This window comes from Crinia signifera, chromosome 1, assembly GCF_055691185.1.
Source record: "Crinia signifera chromosome 1, ASM5569118v1, whole genome shotgun sequence".
Taxonomy (NCBI): domain Eukaryota; kingdom Metazoa; phylum Chordata; class Amphibia; order Anura; family Myobatrachidae; genus Crinia; species Crinia signifera.
In genome coordinates, this window is record NC_139217.1 from 464023383 (window position 1) to 464045907 (window position 22525).

Here is a 22525-nt window from a genome sequence, read left to right on the forward strand (position 1 = left end):
AATATGGTGTCGACATGGATTGGATCAACCACTTAAGGTCAACAGGCCTGAAATAGGTTGACAATGGGAACAGAGGCGTAACTAATATTGTGGCGCCCCCCCCCGCCAAAAAATTACCTTACCCCTCCGCATGCCGCCGCCGGCCCCGCATTCAGTCCGGCACCGCAGATAGCCTCCGGGCTCCGTCTCCTGCAGTAATGAAAAATGACACGAATGCGGTGGCGGCGGCATGCGGAGGGGTAAGGGGGGTCTGACCAGAGTGCCCGGGCACCGGGGGCGCCCCGCTGGCGCTTGCTCCCCCAAGCAGCTGTGGTGGCTGCCTTACGGTAGCTACGCCTCTGAATGGGAAGGTCAACCGTAATGTGCCAACAGGCAGTATTTCATGCGGCATGGTGGGAGAATAAAATATTGCGCCGAGTGCAGCAATGATCCTCAGAGGCAGAATCAGAACATAGGATTATAGTGGGCCATGAGTCTGAGGACACTGACAGCTGACCACCGTATAGCCTCCATGAACATAGAACTATTAATGGGCTTCCATGAGTTTAAACACACTGACAGTTGAGTATAGCGGGCTGCCACGAGTCTGAGCACACAGCTGCCTGGTTGCTATAGGTAACAGCGCCATTCGTACATCCCCTCACTACACCATCCTCCTGCGTCTGGACTAGCGCTATAGCTGGTGTGGTGGTGGATATACAGGTCCCAGCAACTTCCCTGCCACCCATGGACTTCCGTGATTTACCAGACACCAGGAAGTGCAGCAGGTGCTACTCTGCGTTCCACGTGCAGCTTAGCGATCACATTACTCAGAGCCGAGGCGTGGAACGCACGGCGGAGCCACTGTCTTTCCTGTAAATGGACCCTCGGGGTCCTTGCTACAGTCGGGCTGTCGTAAGCATGCCAGACCGTAGTAAACGGTAAAAGGAAGATAAGTCCTGCGGCCGGTGTGACAGGCCTGATGAGGACAGCACAGGAGTCACTGCTGCTGCTGCTGGCTGGGACAGACTGGTGAGTGGTGAAGTAAGTGAATGAGCCCAGGAGCATGTAGTCATGTGTTTTACTGTAGTGTGTCAGCATGGTTCTTATGCCTACTTGTGACATGTCGACATAGATATTAAGCTGACATTGTGCATGTTGACTGTCGGCATGTGGACATACCAGGTTTTTTCGCTGTATAAGTCCCGGAACATAAACCCATACCTCCTAAACGTCCTGATCTCAGCGGGGTATGCGTTCATTAGTTCGACAGTGGCTAGGACGACAATAAAAAGGTCGACCACTATTGGTCGACGGAAGGTTGACACATGAAAAAGTCAACATGATCAAAAAGTCGACATGGGTTTTTAAAGATTTTTTTTTTTGAACCAACTTAAACACACTTTACCATCCCAGTGGGCACAGAGGGACAATATAATAGTGTGCTCAGCACATTTGAGGGGACGCGGTACGCTATTAAGGTGTCCATGTCGACATAGACATAAAAATGTGAGTAACTCATGTCATCTTTTTTCATGTCGACCTTTTGCTTGTGTCAACCCTTTGACCATGTCGACCTAATGCATGATGATGTGTACGCTGCTGTCTGTCGAGTAGTCATTGACCTTTTGACAGTTGACCTCACGATCCACGCCCCTTAGCGGGACAGTCCTGCTTTTCGAGTACAGTCTCACCCACAGACTGCAGTGTCCCGTCGGCATGGGACAGTCTGGGGGCACTGCATAGCAGAGCTGCTGTGATGGGTGATTGTGTGAGATCGGGCTAGTGTCGCACTGATTTGGCCAGGCAGAGAAAATTGCCGCAATTGGATTTCCTACTATAACGTCCATGTCGACAATCTGTCAACATAATGACTGGATACCATATTATTGTATGTAGTGTGTTTATATGTAGTATGATCTCATGTTATTATATGTAGTGTGGATTCCTATTATTATATATGGCATCTTATACATAGTTTGTTGCATATAGAGTGTTATATGTAGTATTGAATCATACTATTATGTGTAGTGTGTTACAGACTATAGTAATACTGGTCCCATTTGGAGCACCAGGATTGTGGTACTAAATCACACCCCAATAAACCCCCCCCCCCCCCCCAACCCTGCCCATCTCCCTGAAGCGGAGGATTCCGCTTCCCGCCGCCGAGTGACTGGGACGAGCGAGCGTGTGAGATGCTCGCGCGTCCCCGTCAGATGAACGCCTCTCCGCCAGCTCAGGGGATTTGGCGATTCCCAGAGCTGGCACTCCATCTGTATACGAAGGTGGATCAATAAGTACCCATGTTTGAAGACAGGTGGCGCTGCTGAGGAAAGTTGGTATTACTACTGTGTGCTACCATCTTTCAAACAAAGCCATACCAAATTTCTGATTGATTCATAGGTTAGTTTTTTTTCCCACCGCGACAACGAACCAGCTCCCGCATCCAGAATTATTGCAGCCAAATTGCATGAATTGCACTATGAATTTTTTTTTTTTCCCCACGAGCCACGTTTTCAGGTTAGGGAACAGAAAGAAGTCGCCGGGAGACAAGTCAGGCGAGTACGGTGGATGCAGAAACAATTCATAGCGCAATTCATGCAATTTGGCCACAACAATTCTGGATGAGGGAGCTGCTGCATTGCTCTGGTGGGAAAAAAACTAGATAGGATCTAAGGTAGTAGGGTAGATCTCGAGGACCGGTTTGGCCACCCATGGTGTAGCGCAGCGGTGGCCCGACTTCTGTAACCCGGGATCTACTTTTTGTACACCTACTGTACTTACCGGTGATCTACCGGCATCTCCCCCTGTGCAAAATATTCTAATTCCAGTGCAATATGCCTCTAACGGGTTGGGATCATTTGGTCTACAGCATTATGGTCGACATGGTTCTAGGTTGACATCGGAAAAGGTCGACGTGATTTCACTTTCAGTTTCATGCTGACTTCGGCGATTCTGCCCGCAGCGGCAGTTAAGCCTTCCCGCTGCCGCAGCTCCTCCGCCTTCTTGCCAGATGCTGTTTGCGTCCAGACGCCACTCAGTCCTTTTGGTGTGCTGGTGCTTTGGTGCGCGGTCATGTCACCCGCGCAATGCATCCCTGGAACCTCTGAGGCTTCAGAAGGGATTAGAAAAGTGTACGGGACTAATGTTCAGGAATTGATTGCTCTCTACCGGTGGAAGCTCCGCGATCGACCGGTAGATCGTGTTCAGCGTTCTGGCCACCTCTGGCGTAGATTATAAGCGGAAATGTAATTGGGTGCAACATCTTATGAAGGTTATGCTGGGGGGGGAGGGGTTGTGGAATCTGATAAGCTGCCTGAAGAGGTGAGTTTTCAGGGAACGCTTGTAGGTTTGGAGACGGGAGGAGAGTCTTATTGTGTGTGGGAGGGGATTCCACAGAGTGTGTGCAGCCTGAATTAAGTCCTGCAATTGTGAGTGGGAGCGAGTAATGAGAGTGAATGAGAGACGTAGATCTTGTGCGGGTTGGCTGCTTTATATAGAGGCTCAGCCTCCAGCTGAGCAGCAGTATGAAAGATGCAGGTGCTAGAAGGAACACTACTGGCATGCGGATCAGTAATGGAGTACCTGCCAGCGGGCCTTTACCTCCCAGGTGTCCTGGAATTAAATTCCTAAAGGCCCCCATACACTGGGTCCAACTTAAAACAAGTTGGACCAGTTTGCCCTTGAAAGACCCCCGGCAGCTTACGATTACGATTTGGCACTGTGCCAAATTATACATGCAATAAATTGCATGTGATTTATTGCATGTATATCCCTGGAGAGCTGGCAGGGGGAGGGCAGTGGTGTCCGTGGGGCGGGCAGCGGGGTCCCTGCGGCGTGGGGCGGGCAGCAGGGTCCCTATGAGGTGCTGGTCAGCAGGTCCGGCGGATGGGAACTGTGTGAGTAGCGATATTCGGCGGGCGGCAGCGCATCGTAAATGAGGGGACATCAAACCGAGCCGATTTGGGTCGATTTCACAGCCCGATTCGTCGCAATCGTCGCGGTGTATGGGCACCTTAATCTTTGGGCGTCAGGATAGCCCCCTCCAGTCATGTCTGTCCCACCTAAATCCAGCCAGTTATGACATATGCATTAGTTCCTAGAGTGCTGTGGGCTAGGTCTATTTAATACACAAGTCCTACCTATAGCATACAGGGCCTGATTCAGACCCTTCATGACATTTATTCTGCCCGTAGATGGCCGAATTTGGGGTGGGTGCAAATGTCATGTGACATCAGCCACCCAATCCAAGCAGACATCGACACGTCTGCGTTACCTGGGTTACGTCCAGCGTTGCTAAGGGCACGCCCACCATTTTTGTGAGCACGCCTATGAAATGCAGGTCAGGCCCCCGCCCGCCCCTCCTGGAGCGAACGCTCCGGTGAGTGTGACACTCTCAGAAGGCGTTTGCACATACGCATACCCCAACCATTGGCCAGGGGAGCAAATTCGTCCTGAATCACCCCCATAGTGTGCCATACAGTGGGCCTTTATCACTGTCCTTTATCCCACACATTGTCAAGGACACAGAATACAGCCTTTACCTTGATGTTCCTGCTTCGCCCTGGAGATAATTCGCTGATTTCCTCCAGATAAGGCCAAATATTTTCTGCCATTGTCATGATGGTGAAATGCCTCGGAAGGTTTAACTCTCCCTTCTCCAGAGGCACCGCCGTTTCAGCATCTCGCCGAGACCCAAGCACAGCCGCCGAGGGTTAAATTGTGGTTGAATTGAAGCTTCAGATGTAAGAGGCAGATAAGCGGGGTGCTCTAATCAGCAGCTGATAACTGGATCTGATTGCAGATGACACAGCCTGGTGACACAGCGAGGAGGTGTGAACTGCCTCTCCCAAGGTGCAAGGCCTGAGACCGGCTGGAGACAAGGCAGAGAATGGATCCTGTGCTGGGATTTGTAGGGGCGCACTGTGTAATAGGAATTCTCATTATTTGCTGCAACATGCGATCCCCAGAATACAATGTATCGACAACGACGTTTTTTGCTTCCCTCTATTGCGCAAAAGTATTACCCCGACAGATGTACTAAGCTTACCTCCAAGTCTGTCTGTTGTTACGGAATCTGCTGCGCTATATAAGACACTGTAATGGAATCTGCTGCGCTATATAAGACACTGTAACGGAATCTGCTGCGCTACATAAGACACTGTAACGGAATCTGCTGCGCTATATAACACACTGTAACGGAATCTGCTGCGCTATATAAGACACTGTAACGGAATCTGCTGCGCTATATAAGACACTGTAACGGAATCTGCTGCACTATATAAGACACTGTAACGGAATCTGCTGCACTATATAAGATGCTGTAACGGAATCTGCTGCGCTATATAAGACACTGTAACGGAATCTGCTGCGCTATATAAGACGCTGTAATGGAATCTGCTGCGCTACATAAGACACTGTAACGGAATCTGCTGCGCTACATAAGACACTGTAACGGAATCTGCTGCGCTATATAACACACTGTAACGGAATCTGCTGCGCTATATAAGACACTGTAACGGAATCTGCTGCGCTATATAAGACACTGTAACGGAATCTGCTGCTGCTATATAAGACACTGTAACGGAATCTGCTGCTGCTATATAAGACACTGTAACGGAATCTGCTGCGCTATATAAGACACTGTAACGGAATCTGCTGCGCCATATAAGACACTGTAACGGAATCTGCTGCTCTATATAAGACGCTGTAACGGAATCTGCTGCGCTATATAAGACACTGTAACGGAATCTGCTGCTGCTATATAAGACACTGTAACGGAATCTGCTGCTGCTATATAAGACACTGTAACGGAATCTGCTGCGCTATATAAGACACTGTAACGGAATCTGCTGCGCTATATAATACACTGTAACGGAATCTGCTGCGCTATATAAGACACTGTAACGGAATCTGCTGCGCTATATAAGACGCTGTAACGGAATCTGCTGCGCTATATAAGACACTGTAACGGAATCTGCTGCGCTACATAAGACACTGTAACGGAATCTGCTGCGCTATATAAGACACTGTAACGGAATCTGCTGCACTATATAAGACGCTGTAACGGAATCTGCTGCACTATATAAAACACTGTAACGGAATCTGCTGCACTATAAAAGACGCTGTAACGGAATCTGCTGCGCTATATAAGACACTGTAACGGAATCTGCTGCGCTACATAAGACACTGTAACGGAATCTGCTGCGCTACATAAGACACTGTAACGGAATCTGCTGCGCTATATAACACACTGTAACGGAATCTGCTGCGCTATATAAGACACTGTAACGGAATCTGCTGCGCTATATAAGACACTGTAACGGAATCTGCTGCACTATATAAGACACTGTAACGGAATCTGCTGCGCTATATAAGACGCTGTAAAGGAATCTGCTGCGCTATATAAGACGCTGTAACGGAATCTGCTGCTCTATATAAGACACTGTAACGGAATCTGCTGCGCTATATAAGACACTGTAACGGAATCTGCTGCGCTACAAATGACACTGTAACGGAATCTGCTGCGCTATATAAGACACTGTAACGGAATCTGCTGCGCTATATAAGACACTGTAATGGAATCTGCAGCGCTATATAAGACGCTGTAACGGAATCCGCTGCGCTATATAAGACGCCGTAATGGAATTCGCTGCGCTATATAAGACGCTGTAACGGAATCCACTGCACTATATAAGACGCTGTAACGGAATCTGCTGCACTATATAAGACACTGTAACGGAATCTGCTGCACTATATAAGACACTGTAACGGAATCTGCTGCGCTATATAAGACACTGTAACGGAATCTGCTGCGCTATATAAGACACTGTAACGGAATCTGCTGCGCTATATAAGACACTGTAACGGAATCTGCTGCTGCTATATAAGACACTGTAACGGAATCTGCTGCTGCTATATAAGACACTGTAACGGAATCTGCTGCGCTATATAAGACACTGTAACGGAATCTGCTGCGCCATATAAGACACTGTAACGGAATCTGCTGCTCTATATAAGACGCTGTAACGGAATCTGCTGCGCTATATAAGACACTGTAACGGAATCTGCTGCTGCTATATAAGACACTGTAACGGAATCTGCTGCTGCTATATAAGACACTGTAACGGAATCTGCTGCGCTATATAAGACACTGTAACGGAATCTGCTGCGCTATATAATACACTGTAACGGAATCTGCTGCGCTATATAAGACACTGTAACGGAATCTGCTGCGCTATATAAGACGCTGTAACGGAATCTGCTGCGCTATATAAGACACTGTAACGGAATCTGCTGCGCTACATAAGACACTGTAACGGAATCTGCTGCGCTATATAAGACACTGTAACGGAATCTGCTGCACTATATAAGACGCTGTAACGGAATCTGCTGCACTATATAAAACACTGTAACGGAATCTGCTGCACTATAAAAGACGCTGTAACGGAATCTGCTGCGCTATATAAGACACTGTAACGGAATCTGCTGCGCTACATAAGACACTGTAACGGAATCTGCTGCGCTACATAAGACACTGTAACGGAATCTGCTGCGCTATATAACACACTGTAACGGAATCTGCTGCGCTATATAAGACACTGTAACGGAATCTGCTGCGCTATATAAGACACTGTAACGGAATCTGCTGCACTATATAAGACACTGTAACGGAATCTGCTGCGCTATATAAGACGCTGTAAAGGAATCTGCTGCGCTATATAAGACGCTGTAACGGAATCTGCTGCTCTATATAAGACACTGTAACGGAATCTGCTGCGCTATATAAGACACTGTAACGGAATCTGCTGCGCTACAAATGACACTGTAACGGAATCTGCTGCGCTATATAAGACACTGTAACGGAATCTGCTGCGCTATATAAGACACTGTAATGGAATCTGCAGCGCTATATAAGACGCTGTAACGGAATCCGCTGCGCTATATAAGACGCCGTAATGGAATTCGCTGCGCTATATAAGACGCTGTAACGGAATCCACTGCACTATATAAGACGCTGTAACGGAATCTGCTGCACTATATAAGACGCTGTAACGGAATCTGCTGCACTATATAAGACACTGTAACGGAATCTGCTGCGCTATATAAGACACTGTAACGGAATCTGCTGCGCTATATAAGACACTGTAACGGAATCTGCTGCGCTATATAAGACACTGTAACGGAATCTGCTGCGCTATATAAGACACTGTAACGGAATGTGCTGCGCTATATTAGACACTGTAACGGAATCTGCTGCTGCGCTATATAAGACGCTGTAACGGAATCTGCTGCGCTATATAAGACGCTGTAACGGAATCTGCTGCGCTATATAAGACACTGTAACGGAATCTGCTGCGCTATATAAGACGCTGTAACGGAATCTGCTGCGCTATATAAGACACTGTAACGGAATCTGCTGCGCTATATAAGACGCTGTAACGGAATCTGCTGCGCTATATAAGACACTGTAACGGAATCTGCTGCGCTATATAAGACGCTGTAACGGAATCTGCTGCGCTATATAAGACACTGTAACGGAATCCGCTGCGCTATATAAGACGCTGTAACGGATTCTGCTGCGCTATATTAGACACTGTAATGGAATCTGCTGCGCTATATTAGACACTGTAACGGAATCTGCTGCGCTATATAAGACACTGTAACGGAATCCGCTGCGCTATATAAGACGCTGTAACGGAATTCGCTGCGCTATATAAGACACTGTAATGGAATCTGCTGCGCTATATAAGACACTGTAACGGAATCTGCTGCGCTATATAAGACACTAACAGAATCTGCTGCGCTATATAAGACGCTGTAACGGAATCTGCTGCGCTATATTAGACGCTGTAACGGAATCTGCTGCGCTATATTAGACACTGTAATGGAATCTGCTGCGCTATATTAGACACTGTAACGGAATCTGCTGCGCTATATAAGACACTGTAACGGAATCCGCTGCGCTATATAAGACGCTGTAACGGAATCTGCTGCGCTATATTAGACACTGTAATGGAATCTGCTGCGCTATATTAGACACTGTAACGGAATCTGCTGCGCTATATAAGACACTGTAACGGAATCCGCTGCGCTATATAAGACGCTGTAACGGAATTCGCTGCGCTATATAAGACACTGTAATGGAATCTGCTGCGCTATATAAGACACTGTAACGGAATCTGCTGCGCTATATAAGACACTAACAGAATCTGCTGCGCTATATAAGACGCTGTAACGGAATCTACTGCGCTATATAAGACGCTATAACGGAATCTGCTGTGCTATATAAGACGCTGTAACAGAATCTGCTGCACTATATAAGACGCTGTAACGGAATCTGCTACGCTATATAAGACACTGTAACAGAATCTGCTGCACTATATAACACGCTGTATCGGAATCTGCTGCGCTATATAAGACGCTTTAACGGAATCTGCTGCGCTATATAAGACGCTGTAATGGAATCTGCTGCGCTATATAAGATGCTGTAACGGAATCTGCTGCGCTATATAAGAAACTGTAACTGAATCTGCTGCGCTATATAAGGGGGCGAGGCCAACCAGAGGAGGGGGCACAGCCCCACCGGCGATACCACTGTGTCCAGGACTGTCCCCCAGTATAACTATTGAGGGTGTACCCGGCCATTGACTTCACTGACCGTGACATACCTACAGAGAGCGCCCCAGCGTCCCCCATCCAGTGCAGAGAGCCCCCCAGCGTCCACCGTCCAGTGCAGAGAGCCCCCCAGCGTCCACCGTCCAGTGCAGAGAGCCCCCCCAGCGTCCACCGTCCAGTGCAGAGAGCCCCCCCAGCGTCCACCGTCCAGAGCAGAGAGCCCCCCCAGCGTCCACCGTCCAGAGCAGAGAGCCCCCCCAGCGTCCACCGTCCAGAGCAGAGAGCCCCTCCACCGTCCAGTGCAGAGAGCCCCCCAGCGTCCACCGTCCAGTGCAGAGAGCCCCCCAGCGTCCACCGTCCAGTGCAGAGACTTGTAATAAAGTCACAGAACCCAGTGACACCTATTATATGAAAGCTGTCTGTTATCACTCTGACTGTCCCCATGAGGAGCTCGCAAATGGACTGAACTCCAGGAGACTACTCGTGGTAGAGACTAAAGTCTTCTTTACGCTCAGAAGATATTTGTAGTTGCCGCCAAATGGCACAAAACAGCGGCTGATAATGACCAGTTCTCACCGTGTGGTAACTACAAACCTGACCTCCGTATGTCTGTAGACCTACTGTTTCCTATGTCATTGCAGAATGGCGGCTCGTCGAGTCCTGAAGGCTGTGCTGGTGGATCTTAGTGGCACTCTCCATATTGAGGATACCGCTGTTCCTGGGGCACAGGAGGCGCTGAGAAGGTAAGTGGTCTGTGCTTTGTAAGGCGTCCACGTTGGTGTCCACTTTATTAGCGTAAACAATTATTTTTTTATTACTTCAGTGAAGGGTTGGCTGGTCTAAACCAATTTTTTTTTTATTATGCTGTGACTACAGGTACGGCGCTGTGACAAGAAGCCTGGTATTATTACACATTCTTGTTCAGCTAACTACATCTGAGTGCGCCAAATCAATGCAATAAATTCACACACACAACAGAGATATAGGGAGGGTGAGAGGGCAAACCAGACTAGAGGAGTGGTGTTAAATCTGCCTAGCATCAACTAAGGCAACTGAGCAGGAGCCAGCATATTGGTATCATTCGGGAGCTGACCACACCCCCTTCTGACGTGATGGCTTCCAGTATATATATATACTCCAGTAGTTAATAACTTCGGACTCCCGGGACAGTACGTATGCCCACTGGCAAATGCAGGATTTTTAGAGGGAGGTTTCCAAATGTAATCCAAAGTCTCCCACTCTGCAGCGCAATGGAGTTAGAATGAGAGTCTGGGGGAGCAGTAACAGCCCTGAAAATTAGTATTTTTATACACTGGATACTGTATTAATATTTAACAGTACAGATGGTCTATAGGTCTGTTCAAACATTTAAATAAGATAAGTGGTCAGGAAAAGGTTAAACATATAATACATAAATACACAAACATATTAGAACCAGTACTGAACTTTCTAAGCTCACAATCTCCCACTTCATGGTAAGTCTCCTGTCTCTTCCTCCTGGCAGCTGCTCCCTGGTCCATTGCAATGTTTCAGAGTTCAGATGCACACATACAGTAAATGTGGTAGAAGAAGCTGGTACACTGGGCATGTGCAGCCGCTCTGCTCTGTCACTTACACTGAATGCTGTGGTGGCAGCTCTGCTCTGTCCCTTACACTGCATGATGTGCAGCCGCTCTGCTCTGTCCCTTACACTGAATGCTGTGGTGGCAGCTCCCCTCTGTCCCTTACACTGCATGATGTGCAGCAGCTCTGCTCTGTTCCTTACACTGCATGATGTGGTGGCAGCTCTACTGATCATATTATATACCAGTGCTATTGTTGTCATATTTTAAGGCACTTGCCAAGAGGAGGGGGGTTTCCGAGCAACCAGAAACCCCCCTGCGTTTGCCTATGCGTATGCCGGATCTCGTTTGTCCATCTCTCTCTCTTCTCCAGGTTGCGGGATGCTCCAGTTGTCATACGCTTTGTCACTAACACAACCAAGGAGTGTAAGTGGAGCCTGCTGGAGAGACTGCGGCGGCTGCACTTTGATATAGATGAGGAGGAGATCTTCACCTCTCTGACTGCAGCGAGGAACCTGGTTGAGCAGAGCAGTGTCCGTCCCATGCTGCTGCTGGATGATAGCGCACTGCCTGACTTCCAAGGTACTGAGCTCGTTCTCTTACGCTATCATGTACATGCCCCCAGACTTGTATGTCAGTGTCCTGCTCCAACTGTGTGGTTGGAGATTTGTATGGGGTATATGGGACACCATCAGATCCAATGGTAACGATGCCCAATTAGGCACCAGTTGGCACCAGGGATAACTCTTTGCAGGTACAGCAGTAATAGTGATGCCCATTGGTCTCCATGATGCCCAGGCACTAGAATCCGCAATACCCGGTGCTTGCTGCCGTGTCACTCGCCCTCTCACCCCGTCACCGCTGCAGTGGAATCCCTTGTAGAGACTTTTACATGAAATTTCAGTCTATAGGGCCATGCTGGCCCCTGGAATGTCGTCTTCTGCCCATAGTGTGGGCTCTATAGTCACATGACTGGACCTGTATAGAAATTACTGGACACCGTCAATACCACTGATTGGCCCCTGCTTCACTAAGCTCCTCCCCAGCTCTGCGTCATTATTAAAGCTACGCCCCCTCTTTGAACCTGTTTTACTCTAAATCTACTACACTATAATAATATACTGTAATATGACCTTTTATTAATCTACTACTCCATACGTTCATTTGTGGATCAGTGGATTAAACTGGTGTCTGCGCCTATTCCCACGTGGGAAATTGGGACGTTTTAGAGGAAACCCTGATCCACCCAAACCCACATCCGGGCCCATAAGACAAGGGGCGAGATTTAATGCCGCCTGAGTTCAGCGGCAGTGCCAGATGTCCGCGGTTTTACCTTGTAAGTTAAATCCCCTTTAAAAAAAAAAGTCCACGTTCGGCGGAGATCTCGCACTGCCGCTGAACTCGGGCGTCATTAAATCTCGCAAAAATATTGAGGGGACGATACTGGATCACACACAGTGATCCGAATTTGGCCCCTGCCCCAGTGGTTAGGGTTTGCGAGTTACTCAGCAGGGAGGGAGGGACGGGGGTCAGTGGCGGCGCTGGACTATGGGAATGCCCAGCCTTTGCATGCATGCAGCGGCGGCGGCGGCTTGCGAGGCGATGTGTCTTCATCACACATCCCCTGGCATCTATGGCCAGCTTTAGAGGGCTTTTCTAGTCCAGCATTGGGTGAGTTTCGTCAATGAGTGGGTGTGTACTGTAGATGGCAGCTGATTGGGCAAGAGCTGGGCCAATCCAGCGACCCACCTACATACACTGTACACCTGCATCCTGTCCGCTTCAGTCGGCAGCGGTTGTCCAGTAATTCTAGTTACTTGGGATTCGGACCCGGGATGATGCACTACGGCTTACTGTGTCTTGTAATAAGTAACGTTTCGGTGCAATATCCCTTAAGTGAAGAAAGTCCGGCATCCATTTCTCCCCGGTTGTGTCTTACCCGAGCATTAAATCAGCATTTCTCAATTAACTCTGTTGAGATGTTTTAGTATAATCTAGAAAATGAAACATTGCACCACACAGAAGACCGGAGGCGTTTTCTAGAGGAGGCGGAAAAGGGGAGGGGGGGTTATAACAACGTCAGGAAGAAAATAATGGAATGACTCGTTATATAGATATAACAGAGGACAGGTATGACCGGTATAAAGACTATTTTAATACAGGTCTGAGAATTAAAGGTTTAGCATTGATGAGAATTCTCTCCTTGGGCTTTGTATTCAAGCATGACTAAATTATAGATTGAATGTACAATTCAATTATTCTCACGGTGACCTCTCTATTCTCCGCTCTCAGGAATAGCCACCGCCAGTCCCAATGCTGTGCTCATAGGATTAGCTCCAGAACACTTCAGCTACCAAACCATGAATAAGGCCTTCAGGTGAGCGCTGTCCTGATTGCGTTTTATGATTCAAATAATTGGCTGGTTACTTTTTAACAGACGGATTAATTCTTGTTGCTCCAGAGGGAATGGGTAATCCGCGTAATGTGGTTCCGTCTGTTTAATAAGGAACGCATAAAGATGGGGATTTGCTTGCTCCAGTTATCACCTGCTCGCAGTCAGCCCTGTGTGCTTTATACTTCCCTTTAAAGTTTAAAGGGAAATTGAGTGTTCGATTTAAAGGGCCGGTAACACTCAATGAGACGCGCAGCGGTCATCTGGCAAGGCGCGTTGTGTGACGTCAGCCGCCCGCCCCAAGCCTTCGTGTTTTTATGGGGGAATCCCGGCCATCAGGGCTGGGAGGAATTTGGCCCGTAACGTATTGGTCTGAATCGGCTCCAATATGCAATCAATTCAGGAGTCGCGCGCATTTTTCCGATCGCATCTCCAATATCAACTCATGAGGCGCTGTGATCTTTTGGGGCGAGTCAGTTGTTTCTCAGGCTGCGATAATTTATGGGCGCCAGACGCAGAAAATTTGGCCATTGCTCCGATCCAGCGCAAGTTCCGCAGGCGCGCACATATTTTCTCGCAGCCTCCTGAGGTGCGAAACGTGTGTAAAGGAGGGTACGCTTCCGAAGCCACAGCGCCGAAAAGGTACAGGGTTTATTTACAGAGATTGGAGTTGTATTGAAAATGGGGTGTTGCCCATGGCAACCAATCAGAATCTGCATATTTATTTAGCACCTTCGAGACGATAATCGATCGAATCTAATTAGTTGCCCATAGCAACGACTCATCTTCAATAGAACTCTATCTTAGTAAATAAACCCCTACATCTCTGGGCACAGAAGTATTAAAGATTCTGTCTATCGTTTTCTAGGATGCAATAGAGAAATGATAGAATATGATTGGTTGCTATGGGCAACAGCACCACTTTTCATTTTCAAGAAGCCTTTGTAAATTTACCCCTAGGAATCGGCGTGTTAACCACACAGGTCGGCAATATCGACACGTGTGGCAAGCATTGGGCCTGATTCAGACCCGCGCGCTATGCAGTGTTCTTTTGCGACCAAACGCCCGCTGCATGAATCCATTCGCACGTGGCTGTGTGACTGTGATAGTTGCCGAAGGCATTCGCACATGCAAATATTCACGGACACGCGCGCGCAGACTCGAAACATCGGTCCCCGGTTTCTGAATTGGGGCCATTATTCCGAGAAACATTTCCATACGTCCTCTTTGCCGAGAGAAGTAAATCCTCATGTCGTGCTGTAAAAGTGAAAATGTTATCTATGCTCATGGCGTGCTGTAATTGCTGATAACACCCCCCCCCCCTTCCCCCTCCCCAGGACTGCGGCATTCCAGGTCTATCCACGCACCTGTCCTGCACAGAGCAGGAGGGAGGTCACCCGTCTGTAACGTAGCACAAAGAAGGCTGGGACACCATCCCCAATTTTATCTAATCTTCCAGCTGCTTATCTTATCACCCCTGTATCTGCGATGTTCTTAATGGCAGTGCAGCTCTCTAGCGGATGTGCTGTATAATTCCCGGCCGTCTTTCCCTTTCTGCGTACAAGGACACGGATGGCAGAATGACCCCCAGTCTTGTCCCAGGTCAATGGTCCTGTTGCCGTTTGCCTGTGTAATAAACTGTCAGCTCTCTGCAGCAGTATCCTATGTACGATACGAGTGGTGCACGTCTGCCTGGGACGCAGGGTTTACCATGTGCTGCCACATACCCCCATGTGACCCAGGGCAATAGGGAACGCCGATCCCATGCTGCACTGCAGGTGGGGCAGATGTAACATGTGCAGAGAGATGTAAGCTGGGTATACACCTGGCTGATTGGTAAGTGCAATACTCAGCAATCGTCCTCCCCCATGTGTCGTGTTTGACGGCACAGTTGAGATGTCAGAGAGAGATAAACTACCAACCAATCAGCTCCACAGTGTCATTTTTCAAACATAGCCATTTGCCCTTATAACTGCAGAAGGTATCACCTTCCTAAATCTAAGGGTGCTCCTCGCCTCTATAGGGGGAATTCAAGTGATTTGCATGCCAGAAGCTACTAGATGGCGCTCAACGGAGTGCCATACAGGGTTGGGGAATTGGGAATATTAAATACTTTTTAAATCTCGCTCCCTAATCCTGACTGTAAATGTCCTGGAATGGCAAATAGAGGATTTTCCAAATTAAGAATTGCCCAAATTAGATCAGAATCAGCTTTATTGGCCAGGTATACTGGCGTGTACTAGGAATTTGTTTTCGGTTTGCTGTGCAGCAGCCAGGTGGGTAACAAGTAAACAGCGTACAGTATAAACCGGTGGGGGAACAGGTACAGTCATACAGAAAGTTATTCCGAGGGGACACCGTGTTAGATTATGTGCAAAGGGTTATGGCACGACTAGACAGTGAGGTGTTCAACAGGTGAACCGCTTGAGGAAAGAAACTTTTTAGGCTTCTAGTGGGAATAGCCCAGTAGCGTCTGCCTGATGGCAGCAGGTTAAACAAGCCATGGCCAGGATGTAGTTGGTCCTTGACTATCTTCGTTGCCTGCTTTTTTGCTCTGGACAGGTACAGGTCCTGGACAGAGGGATGGTCCATCCCGATTATCTTCTCCCCAGTTCTGACTACCTTTTGGAGTCTGCATTTGTCTCTCTCGCTGGCGGAGCCGTACCAGACCAGTATTGAGGAGCACAGCACAGACTCCACAATCGCAGAGTAGAAGAGGAGCAGTAACAATAGTTTCCAACAATAGTATCAGTGTTGGGCCCGCATTTAAGGTCCCGGGAGGTTGTGGTTGTGGCTATTTTCCCCCAACATACAGAGAATCGTTAACACAGAAGGGAGTAGTTTGGAAGGATGGGCAATTAGATTGCCACAAATCTTACCATTAATGACATAATGGTAATAATTATAGACAAACGATGAGACAGGTGTCCTAGTATCAGAGCGTAGGGTTACCGCGGACTGTAAGCAGACAGTGACCTGATAAGGAACAGCGATTACAGGAACCGTGCAGAGATCAGTGAGGCCGGATTATATGATATTGCTGTGATAAGATACAGCTATGCTCTGATACCTGCACGTACATATTCCAGGCCAGACGTCGGCTCTTTCTGAGACGTGATAAGGGGTGGGCACTATGTTATAGTCTGTATTCAGAAGTATAACACCGTAACTCCCACATCTGGGGCCTTATTCGGAGCAAAAGCAAAATCTTTTCTCAAATGGACAAAACCACGCTGTGGGGCAGATGTAACATGTGCAGAGAGAGAGTTCAATTTGTTTGAGGCGTGTTCAAACTGAAATCTTAATTGCAGTGTAAGAATAAGCAGCCAGTATTTACCCTGCACAGAAACAATATAATCCACCAACATCTATCTCTGCACGTGTTACATCTGCCCCACCTGCATGGTGCACTGCACTGCATGGTTTAGCTCATTGAGAAAGATTTCGCTCTTGCGATCTACTTGGAATCAGTCCACAAGTAAAGTTCATTGGACACAGATTGTGCTGCTGTAAGCCATTTGTCCGTCCATATGGACTCTGAAAACAAGAGGAATCCCTAGGTCCTTGATGGCTAACCTTGACACTCCAGCTGTTGTTGAACTACACCTCCCAGCAGGCTCTGCTTCAGTTTTGCTATTTGGCCATGCTAAATCTGATGCAGAGCATGCTGGGAGGTGTAGTTCAAAGACAGCTGGAGTGTCAAGGTTAGCCATCAAGGCCCTAGGTTGTAGTATCACCCAGATCCTACTTACAGGAATAGTTGGTGTAAATATGACTCTCAACATCACCATATCGACCTATGGAGCTTTGTGCTTCTGTTTGCCCCACGTATTTTCTAGTCGGCAGCTGCTTTGGGGAACAGGTAGTGGTGCCATTGACTGATGGATTATTGCAATGGTTTCATTCACCATATACGATGCAGAGAGTTCGGTCTTAAGGGGCCATACACACGGAGCAAATTTGTGCTATTTACTAAGCAATCTGACTAGATTGCTTAGAAAGTAAGCACAGATCTCTCCGTGTGTATGCTCCGAGAGATTATATATCTCTTGCTAACTAAGTCAGTGTATGCAGTCAAAATCTAGTCAGATTGCTTAGCAAGCAAATCTCTCTGTGTGTACAGAATGAGAGATACTGATCGCAATCTCTCATTCTGATTCATTACCCGGCCTTTTTTTGTTTAAGCAAAATCGCTTAGCACAAATCTCTGCGTGTGTATGTGCTCTCCATGGGAGATCTTGATACCAGCAAAATTGCTTAGCACAGATCTCTACGTGTGTATGCCCCTTAAGGCAGTATAGTTATCCTACGGAAACCTGTATGGGCTTGTATCATATAACAAATTGTTCCAGTGATTATAGACTGGGAAATATCGGGAATAACGGGATTTGTATCGGTCGGTGTGTAATCACTATATAATCCTTACTTGGGACACTGTTATCAGACAGGGAAGAGACGTTGAAGTTCAGATGGAACTTGGCAACCGATATTTTGGGGACATGAATGAAGCTTGTTAAAGGGCGGAGAAGTTTCCCATAATTACCAATCATCTTCTACCTCCCATTTTATAGAATGGACTTTGGTTCGGGCTTCATGTGCAGTTTCCTCATTGCACCATTCTGTCCGGAGACTGCATACCGGGTGTGTCCGTATAGGGAAGCGGGAGGAGAGCCAGGACTGTATTACAGCACTACGGGATGTGACCATGGCGGAGGATCTGGATGCGCTCTGTGTAGGATTGTGTCTGGCATAATCAGAGGGTCATACTCAGCAGAGATCATTAGTGCACCCTTTATCCATACCGCTCTCGTGAGAGACGCTTGCAGGCCCAATTCGCGGCAATGGACACACAAAGGTTCAAGACACTCGCGCGTCCCCATCCTGTTGAACGGCGCACCGAGACGCATCACTCTGGCCGCACGGCGGGCTGGATGTGACCCGTGGGAGAGATTGATCAAACCTTCTAAAGCGACAAATAAAGGGCTTGTCCAAAGTAACCAATCAAACGTTAGCTATTATTTCCCTGAATATACTGAACAGATGACAGCCAGAGTCTTATTGGTTGCTATGGGTAACACCGGGATTGATATGAAATCCCGGCGTTCAAAATACCGACCGCCGAAATCCCGACAAAGGGAGGACGTGGATCGCCCCCCCCTTGCAGGCTACGCTCGGCACACTAATTTATTCTCCCTCTATAGGTGTCGTGGACACCCGCGGAGGGAGAAAGTGTCGGAATTTCGCCGGTCGGGATTTTGAACGCCGGGATTCCGACCTCCGGGATTTGAACTGCACCCCATAACACCTGCCAAAGTATAGAGAAGGAAAATTAAACTGCATTGCCAGAGCTGTGTGACACTTTATCTCCATGCACTTTATCTTTCGCCAAGGCTTGTTACATAGTTGCCTGTGCTTGAAAAATGACAGTTAGGAACTGGTTGGTTTGTACTTTATCTCTCTCAAGGCTTTATTCATCTCAGCAACAAGTCCATATAATATGAGTACAGTACAGTTGGATACACATGACATATATATTTATATACAGTGTAATGAAAGGGAGGCGGGATCTGCTATTTGCTGGACATTGTACTGTCCCAGTTGTGAGGTTGGCGGTATATAATATTATGGACCAAGGTCTGCTGTTGCTAAAAGCTGAGAACTTGTTCAGAACCTCTGCAGCGCGTTATCTCTGCCGCTTTCATACCAACATTGTATAAACCAGTTCTATGCTCCTTAAACTGATTCTGGGTCACTTTTAGGCTGGTGCTGGATGGTGCGCCTATCATCGCCATCCACAAGGCCAGGTATTACAAGAGGAAAGACGGATTGGCGCTGGGCCCTGGCCCGTTTGTGACAGGCTTGGAGTATGCCACAGATACAAAAGCCACAGTGGTGGGGAAGCCGGAGAGGACGTTTTTCCTGGAAGCCCTGAGAGGCACCAACTGCAGCCCAGAGGAGACCGTTATGATCGGGGATGTAAGTGGTTACGATAAGCAATAAGGGGCGGTGCTTGGAGTACATGGAGGTGTGTCCTGTGTCAGAGGCATCCAGCACTGACCCGGAATCTGTACTGCCCTGTTCTACCCCATATCATCCCGCTACGAATCTCATTATGTACAGTGCGGCCTGATATGATCAATTAGATTCCTGAGCTGATCCCCAGTGACAGTGCGACCCGATATGATAAATAGTTTCCTGAGCTGTACCTCAGTGACGGTGCGGCCGTCTTAGCGGTAAATTTACTAAAGGTTATAAAAATGAAGAGATGATATCGCCCATAGCAACCAATCCTCAGACCTTGGCCTATTGGGGAGGATGTGGGGTGAGGACCAGAATTGGAATACATTGGACTAGTAGTTAAGCCATCAGAAAGACACCTGAGACTGATGTTATAGTGACATCTTGTGGGCATATTAGGTAACTGCATACAGGATTGCTCTTTATTGGTCACACCACACATCTGTAGTCCTATAATTAAAGTATTATGGTTTCCTGAGGACTGTCCAAGCAGCCATTTTGTGAGTTACTCCCAGAAACATAAGACCCAGTACAACTGCTCGGCCTTGTTCCCAGGGAATGCATTGGCTGCATTCGTATAAATGCTGGCCAAGCAAAATGGCCGCCACCTTAGGTCACCTACAGTATATGAAGTGAATTTAACTGTTCTCTCTCCACCTCAGGACTGCCGGGATGATGTCGGAGGGGCACAGGACACTGGCATGTTGGGCATACTGGTAAAGACTGGTGCGTATCTACCAAGTAATTGCATTATAAATCCATCATCACGCCACTATTGACTTTAGCATTAAAACTCTGTTATAGCCCACAGCGACCAATCAGGCATGTGTTGTAGCTCATGGCAACCAATCGGGTGTGCCCAGCAAAGCCAATGAGGTTGTCAGCATTAATTTTAAAACTACAATACAACATCTGATTAGGTGGCTCATTAATGTGAAGCTAAGCCAGGTGTATATTCATTGGTGGAAGGTTGTCGTAGTCAGCCCAGGTATTCAATACATAATAACATGAGCCGCTAAGCCTGGGAAAGTGATGAAATGTGATAAACCTCCAACCAATCAGCTCCTACCTGTCATATTTCAAACACAGCCTGTACCATGGCAGTTAGGAGCTGATTGGCTGGTGGTTTATCACTCTCCATTTTATCACTTTTCAAGCTTAGTACATCTGGCCCAATGATTGCTTTGCAAAGTTATGCATATATGTGGCCCTGTAGTATGATCATGTACCCACTAGGGGCGCCAGTTCTTCAAATCCTGCAAGAGTGTGTTCATTTTACTGACTTTTTCCAGCAGACTTTATTGGTATCCGAACTGGTCATAGACCGACTCATCATAGACAGACCACCAATGGTCGACAGGGTTTAAAGGTCTACAGGCAATAGGTGGACATGGTCAAAAGGTCGACATGGAAAAGGTTGACATGCATTTTTTGTACTAAATTTTCAGCCGACATGTGCCGACAGGCGGTATTTCATGCCCTACCATCCACTAGGATGTGGAGGGAGAATAAAATAGTATGCCGAGACCAAAGCATGGCGAGCGCAGCGGTACACTTAGACCAGGGGTGGCCAAACCTGTCCTCAAGATCTACCAACGGTGCATGTTTTCCAGGCAGCCTGTGGATCTATAGTCGGAATGAATGCAGCAGGTTTGAAAATGTGACAGTTAGTAATGACTACAGCTGTGCACCAGCTAGGTGATCTGGGAAATGTGACAGTTAGTAATGACTACAGCTGTGCACCAGCTAGGGGATCTGGGACATGTGACAGTTAGTAATGACTACAGCTGTGCACCAGCTAGGTGATCTGGGACATGTGACAGTTAGTAATGACTACAGCTGTGCACCAGATAGGTGGTCTGGGACATGTGACAGTTAGTAATGACTACAGCTGTGCACCGGCTAGGTGATCTGGGACATGTGACAGTTAGTAATGACTACAGCTGTGCACCAGCTAGGGGATCTGGGACATGTGACAGTTAGTAATGACTACAGCTGTGCACCAGCTAGGTGATCTGGGACATGTGACAGTTAGTAATGACTACAGCTGTGCACCAGCTGCTAGGTGATCTGGGACATGTGACAGTTAGTAATGACTACAGCTGTGCACCAGCTAGGGGATCTGGGACATGTGACAGTTAGTAATGACTACAGCTGTGCACCAACTAGGTGATCTGAGACATGTGACAGTTAGTAATGACTACAGCTGTGCACCAGCTGCTAGGTGATCTGGGACATGTGACAGTTAGTAATGACTACAGCTGTGCACCAACTAGGTGATCTGAGACATGTGACAGTTAGTAATGACTACAGCTGTGCACCAGCTGCTAGGTGATCTGGAAAACAAGGACCGTTGGTAGATCTCGAAGACCGGTTTGGCCACCCCTGACTTAGACAGTGTCCATGTCAACCTATGTCGACATAGACACCCTAAAAACCTTTAAAACTCATGTCGACCATTTGAATGTCAATCTTTTGACCCTGTTGACCATTAGTGGTGGACCATATGACTGTCTATGATGAATCTGTCTATGATTTATACCATAACCGATGTTATTATGGTTTGTGGAAATAGAATACCTAGTATAAAGTGAATATGTCCCCTATTAATGCTTACCTAATCTTACCAACAATCTTTTGATGAATATTAGTGAAGCCATAAAGTGAAAGGTGGATTACGAGCAACATTCTCCGGGTACGGACTGAACTGTTGGCTGAATATCGGTGACGATAAACACAAAATAAAATAAAAAAACTCTTTCTTTTGTTTTCACTAAACAGGAAAATACAGAGAAGGGGATGAAGCCAAAATCTCTCCGGCCCCGTACCTGACCTGTGACAGCTTCCCCCAGGCTGTGGATCACATACTGAAGACCCTCCTATAATGGCACTCCCCCCCCCCCCCCCCCCCACTACCATTAACAATCAGCTGAATGGTCACAGTGATGTCACACAA

At 47.6% G+C, this 22525-nt stretch overlaps 1 protein-coding gene across 3 annotated transcripts; it reads left to right on the plus strand.

The window, feature by feature from the left end:
- Positions 1 to 806: 806 nt before the first annotated feature.
- On the plus strand, positions 807 to 22461 carry HDHD2 (haloacid dehalogenase like hydrolase domain containing 2). 3 transcript variants are annotated; one of them, XM_083155316.1, is made up of 7 exons: positions 807 to 1023; positions 10239 to 10340; positions 11533 to 11741; positions 13452 to 13536; positions 19311 to 19527; positions 20232 to 20295; positions 22351 to 22461. In XM_083155316.1, the coding sequence occupies exons 2-7, from the start codon at positions 10240 to 10242 to the stop codon at positions 22452 to 22454; spliced, it is 780 nt and encodes a 259-aa protein (XP_083011442.1). In that variant the 5' UTR covers positions 807 to 1023; position 10239; the 3' UTR covers positions 22455 to 22461. The 3 variants fall into 3 exon arrangements, with proteins under 3 accessions (XP_083011442.1, XP_083011443.1, XP_083011441.1); XM_083155317.1 differs by having other exon boundaries at positions 807 to 1011; XM_083155315.1 differs by lacking the exon at positions 807 to 1023 and adding an exon at positions 1051 to 1229.
- Positions 22462 to 22525: the final 64 nt, after the last annotated feature.